The sequence below is a fragment of the Erithacus rubecula genome, assembly GCF_903797595.1.
Source record: "Erithacus rubecula genome assembly, chromosome: 16".
NCBI classification, from domain to species: Eukaryota; Metazoa; Chordata; class Aves; order Passeriformes; family Muscicapidae; genus Erithacus; species Erithacus rubecula.
In genome coordinates, this window is record NC_136668.1 from 11,115,878 (window position 1) to 11,138,724 (window position 22,847).

Genomic DNA, 22,847 nt, shown 5'->3' on the forward strand with positions numbered 1-22,847 from the left:
CTGGCCTCCCTGCCTCCCTCCTGTCCCTTTTACAGAGGGAATAACAGTTGGTATTTTATTAGAGCCATGTTTTCCTACTGTAACAACAATTAAAAAGGAATGCAAGAAGCATTTAGAAGACAAGAGCATTTCCTCTCTGCACTAACAAGCACTTCCTGACTGCACAGCTCCACAACATGGAATAACACTTTTAGCAACCTCATTTTCCCACAACAATATTTTCCCCCAAACTCTGGCTGTTGTGGTGGCTTTTTTTCCATTTAAGGGCATAATCCTGCTTGTGGGATAACCCATCCCAGCTGATCTTTGCAGATGTAATTATTAGGGCACAGTCCTAAAAAAGAAAGTGTTGCGACTATTCTTGGGAAGAAATCAGGAAAGAGAAGAGAAAAAAGCTGAAGAGTTTCCAAATGCTGTAGCTATGAAAGCGTGCCAAAATTATTTTACTCCTTTTATTTTTAATAGAACTGGATAGTTAAGTTAGGAGTTAACACAAGTATATGAACTCACACTAAAGTTTGAGCAGGTTGCCAACTCCATTGCTTAAACAAAATGTACATGCATGCTTGACAGCCCCTCAAACCATTGTTATGAGGCCCTGGGTGGACTTTGTATGGCTTTGCTACAAATAATAATAACAAAAAAGCAGCCTGGCATCCTTCTCTGCCATTGCTGACAACATTCCCACCACTCTCCACCAGGCAAAATGCCACGGATGAATTCAACAGATTAAAACAACCAGAACAGTACAACAGGCAGGGATGTGCTCAGTCCTGCTGGAAACAGCTCCACAAACACTGCAAATCACACACAGGGAGATGCCTCTCACTACTCCAGCTCTGGTCCCCAAAACATCACGCACACAAGAACCCCAAAATCCAGATTATCACTGCTGGCATCCACACTGCAATGAACTAGGAGCTGCAATTAACACCCTGTACAGAGTCATAGTAAACAGCAGCAGTGACCAAAAAGCTCTTTATAGAAGGGCTCTCTGCTACAATACCATGATTACTAGTTACGGAAGTATTTCAAAAAAAGGCAGACAAAGAGATTTCCACAGGGCACAGCGAGCCATCCAATTTGTGCGGTGCTTGGACTTCGTAAATCAAAATCCAAGCAACGTTTACAGCACTCTAGCTGTTCCTTAAACTTTATTTTTCTTTACTGCATCATTTTGTGCCCTCAGTGAGCTGCAGCTCAAGCTCTGTGTGAGTGATGGGAAGGAGAAAGTTGGCTCAGGCTGACCAGGCAAAGCAGGCTCACCCCCCTTCCCCGTTATCTGCATTAAGAGCTTCAACAAATTTGTGTAATACCCAGCATTATAGAAATGGATTTCCAACCAGAAGAGCAGTTGGCAGGATTAAACAAGTAGAAAAGCACATGCACATAAAAAATCAGGAGGTCTGCACACTAGCTAATGGAGCAAACAGAAAACCACTGGGCATGCTCCCCGGGCTGGAGAAACACTTCCTTTACGACAGACAGTAACGTCTCATTACAGGAGAAACAAATACAATAAAGATGAATATTCCATCTTCCCCCAGCTACATTTTAAGTGTTAAGCCAATACAAATTCTCGGGTTATATTTCACAAAAATAGCTGCTCAAAAAACACCCTGCTGGCAGCGCAGCAGAGCAAAATTCATTTGAAAGATAAATCCTACATTTTTCGTAGGCAGATGTGAAAATATATCAGACTTTATCACAACAGCCCCTCCCAGGAGCGAAAAAAGCCACAGAGTAAATTTGCAACAAAAAAAAAGTTGCTTCTTTTCCCTCCTTTCCCTGTATTGCTTAAGCCAGGCAGAATCAGGAGCAAACCAAGTTCATGTGCTGAGCAGAGGGCACACACTCCCCAGCACCACTGCTGCAAGGTCAGCATGGAACCAGCCTGGCACCATCAGTGGAACACTGGGATGGTGGAACAGCAGGGATGCAGGGTTGCTGTGTCACAGAATGACCATTCAACCCCAGCCTGGGTGAACAAACACAGCCTAGTGGTGCCTGGCACGGGCCAGTCCTGCCAGGACAAGGCTGCTGGCAATTTCAGGAGCAATGCCAACTGCTGAGTGCAGCAGGACACTGCAGCACTGCTATTTCTGGCTGAGGAAAGGGGCAAAATCAAGCTGCTTCCATGGTTTAGTGAAAACTCCTACAAAGCTGACACGTGAAAAGATCTGAAGCTGCTCTTAGGTGTAGGATTATAAATCTGGATCAACAGCACCTTCCCTCCTGCTGCAAGAATATTGCACTGAAGGGTGATTATCCATCTCTTACCAGGATGGGGCAGGGAGCAAAGCAAGAAGCATCTTTCATCAATTAAATCCCAGCTTGGCCTGAGTGAGCCAATTCCTGCAAAGAACATCCCATGGCTGCTCCCACAAAGCAAACAAAATTCCCTATAGAAGGTGCTGGAAATGGAGGGCAGAGAGACATGTACCCTACTCAGGAGTGTGCTGGATGCTTAATCACTAAAAGCCGTGGTTCCATACCCGAATCTGCAGTTCCCACCTACTCCCACGGGAGGGGATGGGAGCTGGGATTGCCCCAGGCAGGGCAGCACAGGGGTCTGAGTGTGACTTCCAGTTTTGTGCCTCTTGCAATCCCAAGAAGACCTTTCTGGATTCAAAATATTTTTAATTATGACTGTATAGTTAATTATGACTAGTAATTTTTAGCTTTAATGAAACTATGAAGCGACAATCACTTTTAATCCAGTAACTAGATAAAAAATAAACCACAAAAACATATATATATATATATATATATATATAAAAGAAATCTGGTCCTCTTGACAAAGCTTTCCTACTGCCTAAACCAGGATCAGAGATGACCTGAAGTGCAACAAAGCTGTGCAAGGGGGGTAGACCCTTAGATTTGTAGTTTTGGCCAAAATCTGACTACAGACTGGAAATCCTGCTGGCCTAAAGTCCCCTGGGTTCAAGCACTGGCAGCAAACCTGCACCAAGCAGCAGATGTTTCTATGGACTGCAGCTTGAAAAACAAGTCCAAACTTTTGAGATTACTTATTTTTCTTAAGGTTGGTTTACATTTATTTATTCCTTTTATAATCTCACCTTGCCTTGCATCTCAACTTTGAATTATTTATCATCAGGTATCACATTCATTTGCATACTTTATGAGGTGCAAACCAAATGATTACTCATTCCAGATTAAACTTTCCCAAACCATCTGTGCTGGGCTCTGCAGCAGTTTGGTTTTGGTTTTCTTTAATACTTGGGGTGGGGGGAAATAAAATTTCAAGGGGAGAATACTTGAAACACAGAGTAAAATAGTTCACATTTGTGGACAGCAAAACTTTATTATCCTGCTAGAGCCGTGCTCCTCCAGGAAGGTGCAGATGATCATCTTCAGTGTAATTTAAGCAGCGATACAAATTGCAAGCAGCATTATTTCAAAGACCTCTGTTTATTGATTAGAAACAAAGTCCTTCTCCTCTTCCTGCTCCCTCCTTGAGTGGTGCTGATTGCACACAATAGAGAGCTATCACTTAAAGAGCCAATTAAGTCAACTTCTGAAAGGTAATTGAATAGCTGGAATTCTTAGTGCACTATTGTACTGCATTATCTTGATTGCAATGAAGGAAAAACAAAGCAGCCAGAGCAACAAAATTAGAGAATGGGGCTCTGGCCATAGGTGGGAATACTGAAATTGATGGGCCCATTAACGCTGCCACCCCTCACCCCACCAAATATTTCCTTTCTGTAGTTACTTTTAATACTTGCTAGAAGTGTGAGAAATAACACAAAACTTGATCTTGTTTATTTTCTGCATTGGCAGAATGATGGGCTGAGCTGCTGACCAGGCACAGAGAATGCTGCTGGCTACAGCCACCCCAGCCAGGGGGAAACCCAGAATCTGGGCATCCTGACCTCAGCCAAAAGCTTTGATTAAAGAGCTTCTTGTAGCTTGGGCTATGAAGATAACACTTTCTTTACAGATTCACCCACAGAGCCTGACAGAGCCATCAAGAGATCTCTTTTCTGCCATCCTGGCTACCTTCAAAATACCCAGAGGGCTTTAGATGATCTCTGGGGTTTCCATACCATGGTCTAACCGGGCTGAAGTGAGACTAAGAGTTTGAAAGCTGTTGGGGAAAAGGACATTGTTTTAGTCCCTTAGAAAAAACAAGCTTAAAAAAATCCCAGTTATTGTAAGCCTGCCAGCACTCAGAATTTATATAAAACAACTCATTTAAATGCAGTAAAAAAATGCATCACAATCTGAGAGAAGAATCCTTGGATCTTGAAGGCACTGTATGTACATGATCAAAATTCACCATCAATTTCTGAGCAATTGCTCAAAGTACTCACAGCACTCGGGTTATAAAGCATTTACACAGACACATAAAACAAAAGCTTTTTCCAAAGTAGGAAAAGAGGCGCCACAAAACATAAAAATCTCCCTCATTCTTCTGTGCTGACAGCAGCCTGTGGTGTGACCTCCCACCCCTGTCCCCTGGCCTGGCCTTGCAGGGCAGCACAATCAATCCTCCAAGCCCAGAGCACACGAGTGGCCAATGCTGCTCCCCCAGCAGCTCTGGCAGCAGCTGCTCCCCTCACTGTGCTTGCTCTGGCACTGGAGCCTTGCTGACAGCACAGGGAGAGATGCTGCACAGAGGAACTCTCCCTGCCTGCCCTCCTGGCACACCTTGAGCTCCTGCCTGAGTCCCACAGACTTCCCAGAACAAGTGAAGATCTCTCAGAAAAACCTAAAAAATGCCATTCCTCAGGTAACAAATATGCCAGCAGAGAAACCCATCCTTCTGTAGAGTGTTTGAGGGGCTGCAGGAGGGATGCTCAGAGGGAGGTTCCAAAGGGATTGATGCACCTGGCAGGTTGGGAACCTCTCCTGTGCAATGGTCTGAATGACACCCAGCCAGCCCTGTAGAGGGCTTTGCTTTCCATCAATCTCCTGTCCAGGAGTGACCTGCTCCACCCTCACCCTCCTGCTGTGGGGCTCAGGAGCCCTCACTGAACAGAGACATCCATCCATCCATCCATCCATCCATCCACCCATCCATCCACCCATCCATCCATCCATCGGGAATCTGACAGGACCATGTGAGCAATCTCTGGAACACACGTGGTACCCAGGCTGGGCATGACTTACACACCCTGACTCCTGCCCAAACTTCTGCCTCATCCATTTCTGTCAATCTACCCTCAGCTTACTTCGTAATTATCTCTGCAATTCCCACTGAAAGACAGGACACAATTTAAGGAACTTGAGCAATTTTTTCAAACTTGAATGGTGTCTACCCAGAGGAAGCCAGAAGGAAGCCCATGCACTCAAACACACCCTGAGAGTCTCATTCCTCAGACAATACTCTGTCAGGTGGAAGCTTTAATTTTTCTTCATTAGTAGACTGAAAGCCCATCAAATACAGTAGGGCACCAGCCTCTCCCTGGTCATTCTCTACTTGAGACTTGCTCTATCTTTTCAAAAGCTCTTTTCAGATACACAATTAAAAAATTCTTTAAGGACTGTATCTAGAACAGCTCTAAAAATTGTGTGTACTTTCCCTGAGAGCTCATGTCTACTCATTGGATGGAGGAGCCAAGAGGAGAGAACAGATATTTCATGGAGCAGCCATTGCACATAAATATTGCCCCTGACACAGATGTGCCATGAATACAATTGCATCCTCACATCAATTACACTCCAGAAACTACATTTGCAGAAGTCAAATAAATAAATGCAAGCTTGAAATAAAAAAAGATTTAAATTTCTAGCAAACTGCTTCACCTTATAACCATTCTTTCCTGTGACATATTGTGCAGGTTCCTATTCTAATAACACATTCATGTACCTGCACAGGTACAAGGGATGTGTACAAATCACATCTTGCAAAACAATTGCTGGCAAAGAGTGGGATTTGAGTATTCATTACTTACTGCTCAACAGTTACATACATTTTAATTCTGACCTCAAAACATAATTTGGACCACGGCAGATGTTTCCTAAAGCACAGGCTGCCTTTGGATGAGAGTTAATTCAGTTTGAACATGGCAGCAATGAAGTAAGGGATTTAAACATTTTCTGCTCATTCTCCAAGCTTAATGCTGCAGAGGTAAAAATGAGGGAGGACTAAATTGAATGGCTGCATTTGCCTCTCTCAGCCTCAGCTCTGGATCCAGACCAGCTGGGTGAGGCTGTGCCTCCCTGTCACCTCTGTGACATCAGCTTGTGTCAAAAAGAAATTGAATTATTTTAATGAGGTTCTGCTGAATGCACACTGGTGGAACCAAGAGAAGAATAACCTCTAGTTTTAAGCCACCTAATTTTCATCAGAAGAAGGGGACACACTCCTCTGCAAAACTCTTCCTCCTCTCACCTGTTACCCTGAGCAGCTCCCTCCTGCTATTCCACATTAATAAGAAGATCATTATTTCACCAGCCACACTTAAAATCTTCCATAAGGCAAGATCCAATTGCAATTTTACATCCACATAGCTGGCCACACTGAAGAGCCCTGGAATGCTCTTAACAAGTTGAGTGCACAGGGATGGGCTCTTCACACATCAGCAGAACAGGCTGGGGAAGGGACAGCTGCTTCCACAGTGCACAGGCAGTGCAGCAGTTTAAGGGGAAGGAAAATGGTATAAATAATTGAAATCACAGCAAGAAATGTAGGCAGAGCAGAGGGAAGGAGGGCAACTCCAAAGAAGCTGGCAGCAGGAGAAGAGATAAGGACTCCTCCTGGAAGCCAAACTAAACACGAGTGCCTGTACAAAATCCACACCTCACTGATGTGCTACACCACACACCAGCAGCCTGAAGAATTTCTGGACCTTTTCTGCACTGGCTGGCAGTGATCTGAATTCTACCCACATACAAGCTCTCTTTTGTCAACATGTTCCCTTCCTCCTCTCCATGAAATCCTGAAGTCTGATATAAATGACCCCCACGTACATCCCAGCACTGCAGTGACCTTGGTAACCAAACAGTGCTGATGAGTCAATGTGGATTTCAAGTTCTCCCACTCTCCTGGCCCAGCCTTTCATGGTGAAGCTCTCTGGGAGGGTTCCCAGCACACCCAGGACATTCAGGGCACACTAGGGAGGACCCTGCTCTCAGCTGGGGCCTCTGAGCCCCATCAGGGGTACCTGCAGAAATGGCCACCTTTGGTTTGCAGCTTGTAGAACAACTAACCAGCACCCTGGAAGAACAGACAAGTGCTGAAAATTTCAACCCCAGGAGTGAAACACCTCCTTTCATGACCACAGCTGCTCTGAAGGGCTAAAAGGTTGTATTGCCTGACCTTTAACTATTACAGCAATACTCCTTGACCTGCATTTAGAAGGTATGAACAGACAGCAAGACCCAGGCTAAGCAATCTGCCACTTTCTTGACAGGTTTCCAAAGAGACATGAAATATCTGCCTTTCTGTGTGCATGCATTGTGCAAGTCACTTGAGAGCTGTGCAGACATCTGGAAAAAACCCAGTTTCTCTCTGGGTGGTGCTCACCCAAGCAGGAGATGGCAGGAGATCATTTATAATGCTCTGTGGAGATAACACTTGGCATAACAGCTCCAGGAACTGCTCCATCACAACACTGGGTTGATGAAAGGACACTTCAATTAGCAACTCAGCTAAGCAGACACCTTTAACAGAGCAAGTAATGAGATTTCTTAAGGAGTGGTTCATTTGAAGGGTGTGCAGTGAGACCAAGACCCAGGTGAAAATGCCCATCAAGATCCCTGTGCAAGTCACGAGTGTGTAGGAGGGATATCTTATTTTAAACAGCAATCAATTGATTTTAAGGTATCAGCTGTCAGACCTTGCCAGACTCCTCTTGCACAATGCCAGTATTTTTAGGCAAAAGCCTTCACCAGGCATCACTGTGAAAGTTCAGCACTGCTCCTAAAGCCACAGGGCACACAACTGTAATCAGAAGGTGAAGAAACCTTGATGCTGACTCTTCTTGTGTGAGCATTTCCATTTAAGATTTGCTGTTCAGGAAGCATGTCACCAAAACAAAAAATGATCACATTTTTTAAATATGACTTGTTTCCCAAAGAACCTTCCAGAGGCTGCAAGGATCCCATGTATCCTTTTCTCTACACACAGTCCTGCTTGGCAAGTGCCTGATTGGGGTGTGCCCAGGTGCACATCACACCCTTGTGCAGCCTGTCCCAAATCCAAGCCTGGCATGGAAGAGCTGAGCTTCAGGTGCCTCTAAGGACATCCACCAGTTGGAACAAGCAAGTGACAGCTCATAGTGGTGTGAACAGCAATTCTGGTGTCAAAAGGAACTTACAGCTCAGAGCAAAAAAGAGACACACAAACTCCTTGGATTTCAGCACAAAAAGGGCCCTTTAACCTTTCTCTGCCACATGAGGGAGATTGGAAACCCAAGTCCATCTTGGACAGAATTCCTTCTCTGACATCTCACTAAGAGCAAGGAAGCCCTTCTGTACTTCTAAAGACAGCTGAGCCTTAACTAGGCTGCCATGCCAGCAAGTAAAGATGGAACCGTGTGGATTCAGAGGGGCTGCTACTGAGAAGCTGCATTTGGGCACTCTCCAAATGAATGATGGGACTCTTTCCCTGACAAAAGAGCCATGAACAGCATCTGTCCTCTGGAGTGCAAAGGAATGGTGCCAAGTGCCAATCCTCCTCTTCCAGTTGGAGAACAGCTCGTGGGCAGCTGCCCTCAGCTGAGAGTCTCCAGATTGCTCCCATTGTGGGACACACAGCCTGGCTCACCAAAAGATGCTGCAGCCAGCTCAGACATGCCTCAGTTCACTTGGGGAACACTTGATGTGAGGCTGAGATAAATGGCTCTCTGACAGCTGGAAAATGCAGTTGCCTGAGCTGCTGGGGGATAATGAAAAATCGGCCACTTCCTAGAGGTGCTTTTCTGTCACCCACATTCTCAGATGTGTCACCTTTTCCTCTGACCACGGGGTCTCAGAGAGCAGTTTCCATAATGCAAAGCTTTGGATGCTGTTAACTGAGCCAACCCCATCCAAATGTCATGGTCTCAGTCACCAGAAAACTGCTCCTTTCTCTTTCTGCCATCCTCCATTCCATCCATGGGGTGTCCATTAGATTCAAACACAAAGAGCCTACAACACTCATTAGCTGACTGTACAACTGGATTTGTTTTGCAGCACAACACCATCCCCCACACTGCAAGGCAGAACTCTTGATGGGGGAAGAAAATTGATCAATTAAAAAAATATCTTGCACACCTAAATGTTACATGCAGCTCTTCTGTCAGACTTAAAACAACAGCATTACCAGCTGTAAAAGTGGGAAAAAAAACCCCAGGAAGTCTCTCAAAACAGCAGAACAAATAAAAGGAGAAAAAGATGAAGGAGGTTCCAAATCTGCCCTGGAGAGAATGTGTGTCATAGCTTTAACCTGCTGCAGGAGGGGAAAAAAGGAAACAGGGCAGCAGAGACCAGAAATCAGATTTATTATGACCAACCAGGTAGATAAAAGGTAGATGATCACCAAGAGAGAATGGCTGCGTTGGAATCAGCCAGCTTCTGAAAATGTCTAGTCAGCTTTAGCATTTGATACACACAAAATTGGTGTCTACACAAGAGTATTCTCCTGAAAGGATGGGATTTAATGCAGTCAAGATAATTATCTAGATCCTTCTTTATCCCATTAGTGGTTTTCATTCGCATCCTGGAACACCATAAGCGGATTGTTCAAGAATTATTTGCCATCCGCTGCTTCAATCCCGATTGGAATTATCTTTATACCTCAGTATGAAGAAAAGAGATTACATCCCTGCCAGGGCTTGCTGGAATGCCCTCTTTTCTAAGGCTCCCTTTATCATTCCTGTTCTAGAAGGTGATGAAAAGAATCAGAAGGTAATTGTCACGGACATGATTTTGCCCTCTCCTCCTCTTCCTTCCCCACATGTTTGGGAGGAGGAGGAGGAGATGCTCTACCCACCACATCCCCTGCAGGAGATGCATCACTGCACCTGCAGAGAGATGAAGCTCAGCAAGACTTACTCATCAAATTACCCAGCACAGGATCCAAAAACGCTCCCAGCTTCCTTTTGCACCACGATCCACTAATAGAAGAACAAGGATGAAACTGTTAAAACCAATTAAACATCTCAGTTGCTGCATGAGCAGGAGGGGGATTCTCAGCTCTGGAGATCCCAGGGGCAGCGCCTGTCGCTGTGCAAGCTCAGTGCAGATCAGCCCAGCCCCACTCAAACAGCCAACACAACCCCTTGCTTCAAGGCCTAAAATAACAAGAAGACAAAATTCCCCTCCCAGCCACTCTAACTGCCTGCCAGGTTTTGTATTAATGGAAGAATTACATCTCCTTCCAGGTATGGCAAGGACGCAGCTCGTCTCCTCGTGGGCAGCTGTGGCTCTGACCAGCAGTGAGGAAAGATGCCTGGATACCACAAAAACCATCCCCACTCCTTAAGGAACATGCAGGAGGTAGGTATTCAGACCCCACATGAATAGGAATGCATGTATTTTTTAAAGAATCGTGCTTTATGGCTGTGTAATGAGATCTGTAGGAGAGGTATCTCTATAAACAAGTTATTAAAAGGGGGAGGAGGGACACAATAATAGCAGGTGCCAATTACTCAGCTCCCAGCAGAGACTTTTCAATTTCTCACCTTCCCCCAAAGCAAGATGTGCCTCTGTATGGCACCACATTCACTTGCAAGTGTGAGACCCTCTGGAGTGTGGCTTCTCTCCCCCCTGGCAGAGCTTCATTGTGCCCCTGGCCCCACCAGCCCTGCACCAGAGCTGGCACCAACACACCATGAAATTATTTTGGACACTGAATACAACCATATTTTTATGACTTCAGAATCCAGCCACTCCTCCCATCAAGAGGAACAGTGAATTTGTGAGCTGACTGCAATTGCCAGGTTTGCATCTCTCCAAGTGTCTGCTTTGTTTTGGGAACCAAACACTAGTAATGATTTTGTTATTTTAAGATGGCAGCATTGTTTCAGACAGTACATGTCACCCTGGAGCTGCCAGAGGGACCCATCCTTTAAAGCAAGCACACCAAGGTAATGATTAATATTACAAAAGTAATTCGAGCCTCTAAAATCATTGTTTTCAAGATCAGCAAATAATTACCAAGGCCTTCAGCAATCAATACCCAAGATAAATAGAAGATTCAATTGCAAAAGAAACAGAAGAAAGTACTTAATATTTGCCAAACACATGCCAAATACACTTTTTCATGGTAACCAAATACTTCCAGTAAATAGATATTTTAGCTCACTGGAGAAGCACTTTCAGAAAGTAATAAATTAATCCAATAAAACAGACAGACAGGGTGGAACCAGACATTAACGAAACACAAACTGATCTATACAGAGCCAACCCACAATCCATGTCCTAATTATGCTCATCCACCACTCTGAGTACTTACCTCCCCCACCCAGGTCAGCTCTTTAGCTCAGGGAAAATACATGTTTCATGTGAATTCACTGGCACAACAAAGTGGAGAATTTCAGCCATCAAATGACAAAGCTTGTGCTCAGCCAGAATTTGCATTTCCATTTTTTTTCCTAAATACTTCTTGCTCCTCAAAGTTAATTTATCTCCTTTTAAACACAATTATTTTCCTTCAATTCAGGCTTTATATGTGAAGTGCAGGATGAGCTCCTGCTGCCCATCAGCACCAGCCACCCCACGTGTGATCCTGTGGAAACATCCCCATGGCACAAACTCACTCTGGGATCAGGATGGTTTGTCCTGGGGGCTGTGCCTGGTCTCACCACCACTCCAGGGACCCTGATGGACTCAGAACAACCCCTGAAACTCAGTGCAAGGACCAGCACCATCTCCTCCCCAGCCAGTCTAAAATGATTTCTACCCAAAATCATTGCTTGGTGTTAACAAAGCCACACTATTAGGTAAGTATCTGGTAAAGTTCTTCAAAAAATGGGTAACTTGAACTGGTCAAGATTCAGAGAAGGAAGACTTGGGAAGATCTCCATCCTGGTCATTTTCTACAACATCAAAAGAAGAGAAAAGGAAGGAAACTGAGGGGAGTAGAAGAAAAAGAGAAAAGATATCAAAGCCAGTTTTAGAGAGCGTAATGAGAGATGGCAGGAAAAAGGAATAGTTAAAACATGAAAGATGAGATCAAATAGAAGTAAAAGATCACAGTCTGGGCACAGAGCAGAGGGAGGGGAGACCACCCCAACACTTCTGCCAGCATTACCTGAATAATTCATCTGACAGGTTCTTGTTTGTGGCTGAGTCTAAGAAAGCTCAACCACCACCAGATCCATCCATTCACCCAGCAAGGGACACAAACTCTGCTCTTGTTCACTGCTGCACTTTAACTAAACCACTACATGATTTCACTATACAAAATACATATACACAGATCTTTAAGGAGCTAATTTCTCAGGACTGGAAGCATTTCTTTGATTATTTACAAGAGATACTAAAGGCTTTACAACCTTTTGGTACCACAGGCCTCCTCCCTAAGCCATCCTCAGGACACTGACAATACACAGAGGACTTACTGCCAAGTAAGTACAAGCAGTGAGTGACAAAAAAAGGTTCCCAGGCTGAACCTTCCAGAAAGCTCTTGGCATTGCAGGGAGAGAAGAAAAACCTAAGTGCTGTAAGGCAGACTTGAAAATGTGATCAGGATGGTCTAAAAACTCATTGATGAGCAGGCATGGACCTGGCAGCAGCACTGACATAAGCCAACACCTTGCTCCTCCCAGAGCTCAGCATCCATCCCACTACCAACAACTCCTAAACCACCAGTGACAATTAAAGCCACAAGTAAATGGATGCTGCAACACAACAAAACTCATCATGAACGTAAAAGGCAGGTGGAGATTAATTTTTGCCAGAAGCTTCTTTAAAGCCTAATGATTTACATTTTAACACTACTGCTGTCCACTTTAATATAAGCAGAAATTAAAATATCTTGCACAAGACATTTTCATGTGCATGTCCAGCCACTTCAAAATACAGATTAACCTTTAGGTAAGCATTTATCCTGTATGTAGCACAGGAGGGATGGAATATTTAAATACTGGCAAGGCAGGGGCAGGCAGGAGAGAAGAAAGAATTACAGAGCCATCTCTGTGCATCAGAGATGCATCCAGGCTAATGCACTGATCCTTGAGACTCAAATGTGACTTGACACCGGGACAAAAACAGAAGGAGAATTGGCCAGTGACACAATTAATGCAGAAGAGATTATTTAATAGAGGAATCTGCCACTCCCAGACTTTCCTGCTTTGCAAGGGAAGCCTGATGTGAGCTGGAAAATAAACCCAAGAAGGGCACTGATGAATATAAAGCCCACTAAGCTGCAATTCAAATGGAAAAGGCAGAAAAAAATTTTTCCCTCCATCAAAGACAACAATTCTCTGTCTGTATCAGGAAGCTGCTAAGCAGATACTTGATCAGCCCTCCCTGAAAAGCCTCTCCTCCTCACAATGCTAACCTGCCCACCCCTGCTGAAGCTCTTTAATTATTTTAATACTTTCCACAATCCTTTAATTTGCCCAATGAGTTCTACCACCACAGCAGCCCTCTTCATCCACCCAATATCCCAACTTCTTGATCTCTGTCTCATGAAAATGAAAACCTGAACATTAGAATTGGCACAATAATGATATGGAAAATCTTCACCTGGAACATTAAGCATAATTTCCAAGCATTTTTAGGGAGGTGGCTCAGCCTCAAAGGTTTCCTTCAAAATCCTCATGGCTGTGGATGCCTGTGCTGAGCCAGGCACCTCAGTATGGATATTTGTTTGTGTTTCTTTATACCACTAACAGAAAAATTGGTCCTTTGGTGACTGGTTTGGGTTTTGTGAACAGGGAGAACCAGGGATAATCCAAGCCTACCTGTAGCAGCCTTGTCCATCTATTGCTAAAGCAATTGCTCCAGCACTTAGTGGCTCCAAGGCTTTCTAGAGATGACTGGCAGCTTCACTTAAACTAGCCAGCTATAGATGTGTTTTACATTAAACACTAAGTGAATAATCAATGAACATTCAGGATATAAGTACAAGTCAATGATTTGTTTTAGATGAATCAAAGGGAATCACAAATGAGTTTTGTTCTGCAACAGAAGTAAACCAAGAAAAGTACTTGATATAATTGGGTGTGGGTGTGTGTGTTAACTTCCTCTGACTGCTCCTCTGCCATGCACTGACACAGACCCTGCTGCCACAGAAGCATGGCAGTGTCCTCCAAACCCCTGGGAAAAGAGATGCCACTGTCCCCAGAGAGCAGATGGGAGCTGAGGCATGAAACCAGCCAGTCGACTTTACCAAGACTGGGAGGGACACAGCACAGCAAGGACACAACTCAAAGTCTGTGCTGAAGAACACAGGTTAGGAGAGAACCTTTGTAATTTCAACTCCATCACACAACCACAGCTCCTACTGTGGGAGCAGCAATGGGACACAGCAACTGCACACACAATACAGGTCAAGAACCCTGTTTAAAGGCCTTTAAAAAACTGCAAACAAATAAAAATAGATATACTGCTGACTCCAGAAAATGAACTTATTTTGATAAATGAGTATCAACAGATTGCACAGTGCCCCTTGCTCTTGGGATGAATTTGTTCAAGTCACAGGTGTGATAATTTCACAAATGCTGCTGCATCCCAGCCACCAATTTCACACAATATCTGCTGAGCACCATGAAAAGTCTCTCAGAAATGCTGCTGCACATCTTTGTATTCACCACACATTTTAATGACAGATTCCCAAACTCCATGGTTCCCCAGCCAGGTCCTTGCCTGCACCTCCCAGATCCCAAAGCGCTCGCTGGGAAACGCTCGCAAGGGTTAAAGAGAAGTGATCCCAGCTCAAACCACAGCTTTCACTCGAATCCATCTCACTGCAGGCAGTGCCCAAGACCTCAAAGAAACTACAAAACCCTGAAGTCAAGCTGGTGCAGGCAACAGAAATGAAAAAGCAGCAGGAGCCCCACATGCCGCAGGACACGGCTCGTGTTTAACGCTACCGAGTTTGACTCTGCTGCTTCCAGACAGAATCAGTGTCCATGGCTTTTCTGCACTATAGAAGACTGGAAACACACTCAGAGGAACACCCCTCCAGGACAAAGCCTGCTTCCCACAAAGGACACCCCCAGTGAGCAGAGCATCCTGCCACAGCAGCACTGCATGAGGGATATTTCCTTACAGAAACACTGCCTGAGCCCTCCCTGCTGCCCCAGAGCATCATCCAGGCTGCAGCCAGTGCCCCACAGCCACCAAACCCAGCACACCCACAAGCAAGGGAGAGACCCTGTGCTCAAACCTGCACCAGACACCAGGCAGGATGCTCGTGGTGAGCCCCCCAAGGAGCTGTGCACGCCTGTGCTGAAGCACTTCCACAACACCCACAGAAAAACAGCTCCCACAAGGTGAGCATCCAAAATACCACAGTCACAACTGATCTCAGCGGAGTGAAGCCACAATGCAAACAGCAACCCCACTTTGCAGCCAAATCTATGGGTACAGAGTTGACTGCAGTTGGGGTTTTGCAATGGAAGCCAGGCTGGCAGTGGGTAACTGGAAGTCAATAAAAGTTGACAGAGAAAAAACTTGCCAGGGGAAGCCTGCACAGGCAACAGCCTGCCCTGAGCCACACAGCCATACTGAGCCAACCTCTACATGTAGCATTTCCAATGGGCAGCATGTTAGGAGTCTCCTAAAAGGCTCAACACAAGATTTAAAATTTCCTGTTCAATTATAAATCAAATCTCAACACTTAAACCCCAAATATCTCTGGCATAGGCTGCAAAGGACAAAGAGAAGGGCTGTATAAACAGAACATGGCTGGTCAGTCAGTCAAGATAAGAACAAATATTATGGATAAGAACTGAACAGTTTTCACCACTGGAAATTAAAAGAACACAATTTAATTGGTAGGTTAAATTGTTTGCCTTCATCCCATCTGTACTTGTGACTCACCTCAAGTCATTAACCCTTCTTGGTTTTACTAATCCCTCAGTAAGTCCTGAGTCCCCTGGAGCCCCACATTGGGCACATCAACCCCAAACCTGCCTGCACCTCCACAATTAACCCCTACACATCCAACACCTGACACCAGGTGACAAAAGAGCTTTCTGCATGGCAGCTCATGGTTTTGGGAAGTGAAACCACATTTAAATGTAAAACCAGCAAAGAGAGAACATCAGTCTGGCCAAGCCACCCACCACCATGACACACAGCACCTGCGAGCAGCCCGTGATGCTGGACCCTGGCTGCCTGGGTGAGTGGCTGTGCTATTTGAGGCTGCCCTTCTCTTCCCACCCCAGCAGACTATTTCAAACCACGTTTATAATTGGAAAGAGGCAGCGTCTGTTTCTGCAGACCATGAGGTCAAAACTTTACTAATAACCACAGCACAGCAGAACACCATTAGCAGGTAAACAAGCCCTGAGCTGGTCTCAGAAAAGCAGCTCTAGACATGGTTTGTTTTGGTTTATTTTATTTCAATAATTGTTTTGTCCTCTCAACATGGAGTGGGAAGACAAGCAGACTCTGCAATGCCTTATATTTTAATATCATATTATTCCCCACTGGAGGCAATGTGGACACCTTGCCAGACTTCCCCAGAACTCAATGACATCAGCAACTCAGGAGCACTGGGAATTGTCTCCAGCCATTCACAGGAGATGAGTGATGTTACAGAGGACTGGCAAAAATAAAGCCTATATTTGAAAAATATAAGCTTAACTTCATTGGAGTGCTTAGAAGACAAGGAGAACTTGAAAAGACATAACCTCTGTTCATCAAGAACAAGTCACATCAAATCTCCTATTTCATTCTGTGACAGGGTGTCAGGACTTGCAGGAAGGGGAGAAGAAACAAAGACTTCAGAGACCTCTGGTAGTGTCTGATGGGACACCCCCATAAGGTAGCCAGGGATGAGGGGACTCCCTGAGCTGCCCAAAGGTAGGACAGCACTGCTGGGAAGACCAGCTGTGAACAGGGCACTGCTCTTTGAGCACACACTGACTGGGCTCTACTGAAACACCTTCCACTGAACCCACCCCAGATCCAGCACCAACTGGGGCTTTTATCCTTGGCTGATGACAGAGAAAACAGGCTGATTGCCCTGGAAGGCTACACCAAGCTGAGAGGGCCTGTGAGCATGCAGGAGGACAAGATCAGAATTCAAAACAATCCAAATAATTTAGAAGAAACAGTCTGGAAAAAAAAAAAGGGCACAGTCCAACAAGGACAAACGTGAGGTAATGCAATTTGGTAAGAACAATTAACCAGGCAAACACAAGATAAGGAATGAAAAGCAGGACAACATCTGGAGAAGAATAGTTGAAGGGTTGATGGGATAAAACAAAACAACCATGAGTCGCCTATAGCAGAAGTGAAAAGCACACTCAGTGGGATGTATAAACAAGATCACTGTTTGTAAAAGATACGTAGTAACCCTTAGTCTTCTGAGCAAAAATACAGGAGCAGCAACTTCAGCCCCTTATCCCAGGTTAAGCAATCACTCCTCACCAAGGATGATGTCCAGAAGAGAGTAACAAGAGCAACTGCAGACCAAGAATACATGACCTAAAATAGAGTGATCAAAGGAACCAGTGTGGTTTAATCTGTATTAGAAGGGAAACAGTAGCAACTTCCAAATACCTACTGGCCCACTGCAAAGGACAGAAGGAACTTTTCTGCCTGTTACCAATAAATAAAGAAGAGCAATCCTGAAACTAAACTGAAGAAAAAGACATTTCCGTACGAATCACAAGAAAAACCTAATATGAGGGCTGCTAAATGTCAAACAGATTGTCTGGGGAGCTTAGGAGTCCCTGTCACTGGAGGTTTTTAAGAACCAATACACAAACATCTGTCAGGAAGGGGCTGGCTATCAGAGATGCTGAGGAGGGCAGGAGATGGACTGAATGACCTCTCAAGGTCTCCAGCCCTGGCCTGGTACACAAATGACCATGCTAGCTGGAAACCTGCTGTGCTGACACACAGCCCATGTTGGCTGTGACCTGCTGTAGCCATCACTGTGTGCAGCTGACAATCTGTTGCTGCCAGAGGAAAAGGCAAGTCCCAGAGAGGGTCCTGCCGAGGACAGGGACAGTGGTACCCAGGGTTGTTATTTTGGCATTGCACGAGCGACAGGGAAAAGCTGCTTGCTGAAAAATAAAAGTGTGTCAAAGGACAACACAGCACAGGCTGCCTAGTGGGGTTGGCCACCCTGCTTCTGAAAGCAGGAGGGGCTGCTCAAAGCCCACACAGCACTGCACGCTGCTTTTGCTTTATTTATGAGAGGAAGCTGCAAGCAAAGCCACTGCTCAGTGGTAAGCACAGGGCAGCTCTCAGAGCACTGCTCTGCCCCTGCACAACTACTATGGTTTGGCATTTCTGTCTGAAAGCAACACACAACAGCAACACCTGCATATGCAAACATTTTGGCCAGTTAAAAATATCACCAGCAGCAGCAAACCAATCCACTGGCACTGAGGCAGCACTCCTGCATTGCAAACGCCCACCAAACAAACCTCTGCAGGAGGCAGCTCTGGTGGGATTTAAACCACCCTAGCAGCACAACAGGAGAGCCTTCAGTGATGAATGAGGCAGAGGAGTCCAAGCAGCCACCTGTCAGACACCTGCAGCTGCCAGGACAAAATGGCACATCCCAGGCACTCCTGGCCTGCTGCTAGGGAAGGGGCTGGATGGGTTCATGTCATCCTGCCCATTAGAACCAAAAAACCTTCCTCCAGAGCTGCCCCAGCCCTGATGCCTGCCTTGCACTATGCACAAGCTGCACTTTGTGATAGTGCATGGTGTGCCACAGGACTGCAAATCCATCAAGTCACAGCAAAAGCAGCTTCTCACCTGTAGCAGGGAGAGATGGTTATATAGAAGGGGGAGGAGAGAGTCAAGGCCTGGTTGGTCAGACCACACACCTTTAATGACCTCTAAAAGTGCAGCAGCTGGAAGAGCTGAGCGATTACCACAGGTGTAGGAGGTTACACACTCATACACAGTACAGAGACACTACTCAGAAGCAATTGACAGAATTGTCCTCCAGGTCAGATTAAGTCCAGCGCACAGCCTGAGTGAGAGACTGGGTGGAGAACAGCAACTATTGTGTTAGAAAAACCAGCAGCAAGCATCTCTGCAACACCTGCACAGGATTCCTCCGCAGCCTCGGCAGGACAGGGCCCTGCACCTCTGCTCTGCTGCTGCCCACTCAGTGCAAAGCCAGCACCAACATTTGTGTGCCACAGCCACATCCCTCACACCTGTCCCACACCCACTGAAGTTACTGGACTCAGCATCGAGCCACAAGAGACGTGTGCAAGGAAGGCAGAGATGCTCAGACCTCTCCTCAAGAGTTTGCCCAAAGAACCCCCAGCATCTGAGAGTTCCCCCCAGTTTCTGGCACTATCACACTTTCACGCAGATTTAACCCACCTGGCTCCCATCGCCCATGAAGGTTTTGGCCACAAACACGGGGGTGCAAAGAAGCACATAACCAAAGCCAGGCCAAGCGCACCCTGACCCGGACAACAGCCCGCCCATCACCCACAGCCCCCCGACCCCCCGTGGGCACCCCTGGCCGCAGCGCACCCGGGGGTCGAGCAGAGACCCCCGCCCGGGACACGTCCCGCCCGGCCGGGCACGGGCAGCCGCCCCAGGGGTTCCACAGGTACCGCGGGGCCAGGGGCGCACAGAATCCCGCCGAGTCCGCACCCCCGGGGCTCCAGCAGGATCCTGCCCTTCGGGACCCCCCAGCTCCGGCAGGATGCTCGCCGGCTCTGGATCCCAACGCGCCCCCTGGTCCAGCCGGGCTCGACTGGAGGAGACCCCGCACCCCCTCCCCGGCGGCGGGGCGGCGGCCGGGCCCCCGCGGAGGCGGCCGAGCCCCCCTTACCTTTGTGCCCGCCGAAGGCGCCGTACCAGGAGAGCGAGAGCAGCGCGCACAGGCAGCCGAGCAGCAGCGTGAGCGCCGTGCCGCTGCGGAGCCTCATCGCCTCCTCGCCGGCGGGGGCGGCCGCATGTCCCGGGCGCGGCGCGGCTCGGCAGCCCGGGGGCCCCGCGGAGCGGAGCGGGGAGCGCGGAGCCGGGAGCGGGAGCGGAGCGGGGCGCAGAGCCCGCACCGCCCGCACCGCCCGCACGCAGCGCCCGCGCCGGGCCCGCCGGGCGGGCGGGGCGGGGCCGGGCGGGGCCGAGGGGCGGGGCCGATGGGGCGGGGCCGATGGGGCGGGGTCGAGGGCGGGGCGGCAGCGAGCGAAGGGCGCCTCCGTGCGGGGGAATGAGGGACTGCAGCGGGGCGGGGTGAATGAGTGGGAGTGAAAGTGAGCGTGAGTGTGAATGTGAATGTGAGAGTATGAGATTGTGTGTGCGTGTGTGTGTAGGTGAAAATATGTGAGAGTATGAGTGTGTGTCAATGCGTGAGAGTCTGAGTGTGAAGAGTGTGTGAGAGTATGAGTGTGTGTGTGTAAGTCTGTGAGATTATGTGTGTGTGAGAGTGGGAGTATGACTGAGTGAATGAGTGAGTGTGGGAGTATGTGAGAGTGTGAGTGAGTTGTGAGAGTGTGTAAATGAGCGTGTGTGCGTGTGTCTGCACATCAGTTTGTCTGCACATGTCTATGCATGTGTGTGTATCTGTGTCTGTGAGCGTGACTGTGAGAGTGAGATTGGTTGTGTGTGTGTGTGTGTGTGTGTGTGTGCACCTGTGTGTGTTTGTGTATCTGTCCATGTGTGTGTACACCTGCACGCACATGTGTTTGTGTGTGCAAGAGTGCACATTCATGAGTTACATGTATAAATGTAAATACCTGTATCCTTGGCTCACTCCTGCCCACCTGCCTCCTCATGCCCATCCATATGTCCCTACAAAGCTGCAGATAAATCTGTGGGTGCCTGCATGGTCTGTACACGTGTGTGTGTGTGTGTGTCCATATGTGCCTCACTCTGTGTCCATATGTCTGTGTGTGTGTGAGCGTGGGTCCATCTGTCTGCAGGGTGTGGGGGTGTGCCTGTGCCTGTTCCTGTGCCTGTGCCTGTGCCAGTGCCTGTTCCTGTGCCTGTGCCTGTGCCTGTTCCTGTTCCTGTTCCTGTGCCTGTGCCTGTTCCTGTGCCTGTTCCTGTGCCTGTGGCTGTTCCTGTGCCTGTTCCTGTGCCTGTTCCTGTGCCTGTGCCTGCGCCTGTGCCTGTGCCTGTGCCTGTTCCTGTTCCTGTGCCAGTGCCTGTTCCTGTGCCTGTTCCTGTGCCTGTGCCTGTGCCTGTTCCTGTTCCTGTGCCTGTTCCTGTTCCTGTGCCTGTTCCTGTGCCTGTGCCTGCGCCTGTGCCTGTGCCTGTGCCTGTTCCTGTTCCTGTGCCTGCGCCTGTGCCTGTTCCTGTGCCTGTGCCTGTGCCTGTGCCTGTTCCTGTTCCTGTGCCTGTGCCTGTGCCTGTTCCTGTTCCTGTGCCTGTGCCTGCGCCTGTGCCTGTTCCTGTGCCTGTTCCTGTTCCTGTGCCTGTGCCAGTGCCTGTGCCTGTTCCTCTGCCTGTGCCTGTGCCAGTGCCTGTTCCTGTTCCTGTTCCTGTTCCTGTGCCTGTGCCAGTGCCTGTTCCTGTTCCTCTGCCTGTGCCTGTTCCTGTGCCTGTGCCTGCGCCTGTGCCTGTGCCGGTTCCTGTTCCTGTGCCTGTTCCTGTTCCTGTGCCTGTGCCTGCTCCTGTGCCTGTGCCTGTGCCTGTGCCTGTGCCTGTGCCTGTGCCTGTTCCTGTGCCTGTGCCTGTGCCTGCGCCTGTGCCTGTGCCGGTTCCTGTTCCTGTGCCTGTTCCTGTTCCTGTGCCTGTGCCTGCTCCTGTGCCTGTGCCTGTGCCTGTGCCTGTGCCTGTGCCTGTGCCTGTTCCTGTTCCTGTGCCTGTGCCTGTTCCTGTTCCTGTGCCTGTGCCTGTGCCTGTGCCTGTGCCTGTGCCTGTTCCTGTTCCTGTGCCTGTGCCTGTGCCAGGGTGATGCTCCTCCCTGCACACAGACCCCCGGGAATGGCCCAGTCCCTGCGGTGTCACGGGTGGGTGTCCCTGGGTGGAGGCGTGTGCTCAGCCCCTGTGCAGGGATGTCCCCACGGGGTGTGGGGGGTGCAGGATGAGGTCGGGGGCAGCAGCCCCAGGAGTCATGCAGTGCATCCTCACTGCCATTCCCACAGAAGTGTTTCATCTTGCTTAAGGAAACGGCATCCAGTGTTTATTGAGACAAAATCAATGCCAGAAGACATCACAAACGGAAGCTGCTGCCTGGAAGGACATTAACACTCTTCCAAAGGACCTGGCATTCAGGGGTTATGACCTCAAATGCTTGCCTGGGTGAAGGACAGAAGAAATCAGATTACAAAATTATTTTGTTTCTGTTTTTTCGTGTTAATGGGTCCAGCTTATTTCATTATAGACTGAACAGTGAGGTCAGGTTCCACAGGCATTTATTTGCCTTCATCGTCTGAGAGTGTTTCTGTGGGTGGGCATTAGGTCAGGCAGCTCAGGTGCCCTTCACATGGCTACATAATTCCTGAACCAGCAACAATTGTCACCTCCCATTCCCCAGAGCTCTTTTAGCAGGTAAATATTTCTCAGACGTGTAAATATTGTAGGACTGGCTTCCAGCGATCAAAGTCTGTTGTGTGAACTGTTTGGATCAGCTAGGGTGCAATGTACAGCAAGGGGTGTGCCCGTGCCAGAGGCAGGAGTGGCGGCGCTGGGATGTCACCCCAGAGCCATCCCAGGTGCCAGGCAGGGATGAGCTGGCGGTCAGCTGCCCTCCACGGGCACATCTCCTCCCAGCAACACTCCAGCAGACATGGGAACGCCCCTGAAAAGGAAAATGTGCCAAATGGGTCCTCAGGGCACTCTGC

At 47.8% G+C, this 22,847-nt stretch overlaps 1 protein-coding gene across 2 annotated transcripts in view; it reads right to left on the bottom strand.

Moving 5' to 3' along the window:
- MGAT4B (alpha-1,3-mannosyl-glycoprotein 4-beta-N-acetylglucosaminyltransferase B) overlaps window positions 1–20,179 on the bottom strand; it is a 50,116-nt gene extending 29,937 nt beyond the window's left edge. The window contains exon 1 of one of the 2 annotated variants that reach the window (XM_079319696.1): window positions 19,889–20,131. In XM_079319696.1, coding sequence (XP_079175822.1) covers window positions 19,889–19,985 — 97 coding nt within the window. In that variant the 5' untranslated portion in view covers window positions 19,986–20,131. Of the gene's footprint in view, window positions 1–19,888 lie in introns of both variants that reach the window. The other variant, XM_079319697.1, reaches the window with a different exon arrangement.
- Between the last annotated feature and the right edge of the window lie 2,668 nt (window positions 20,180–22,847).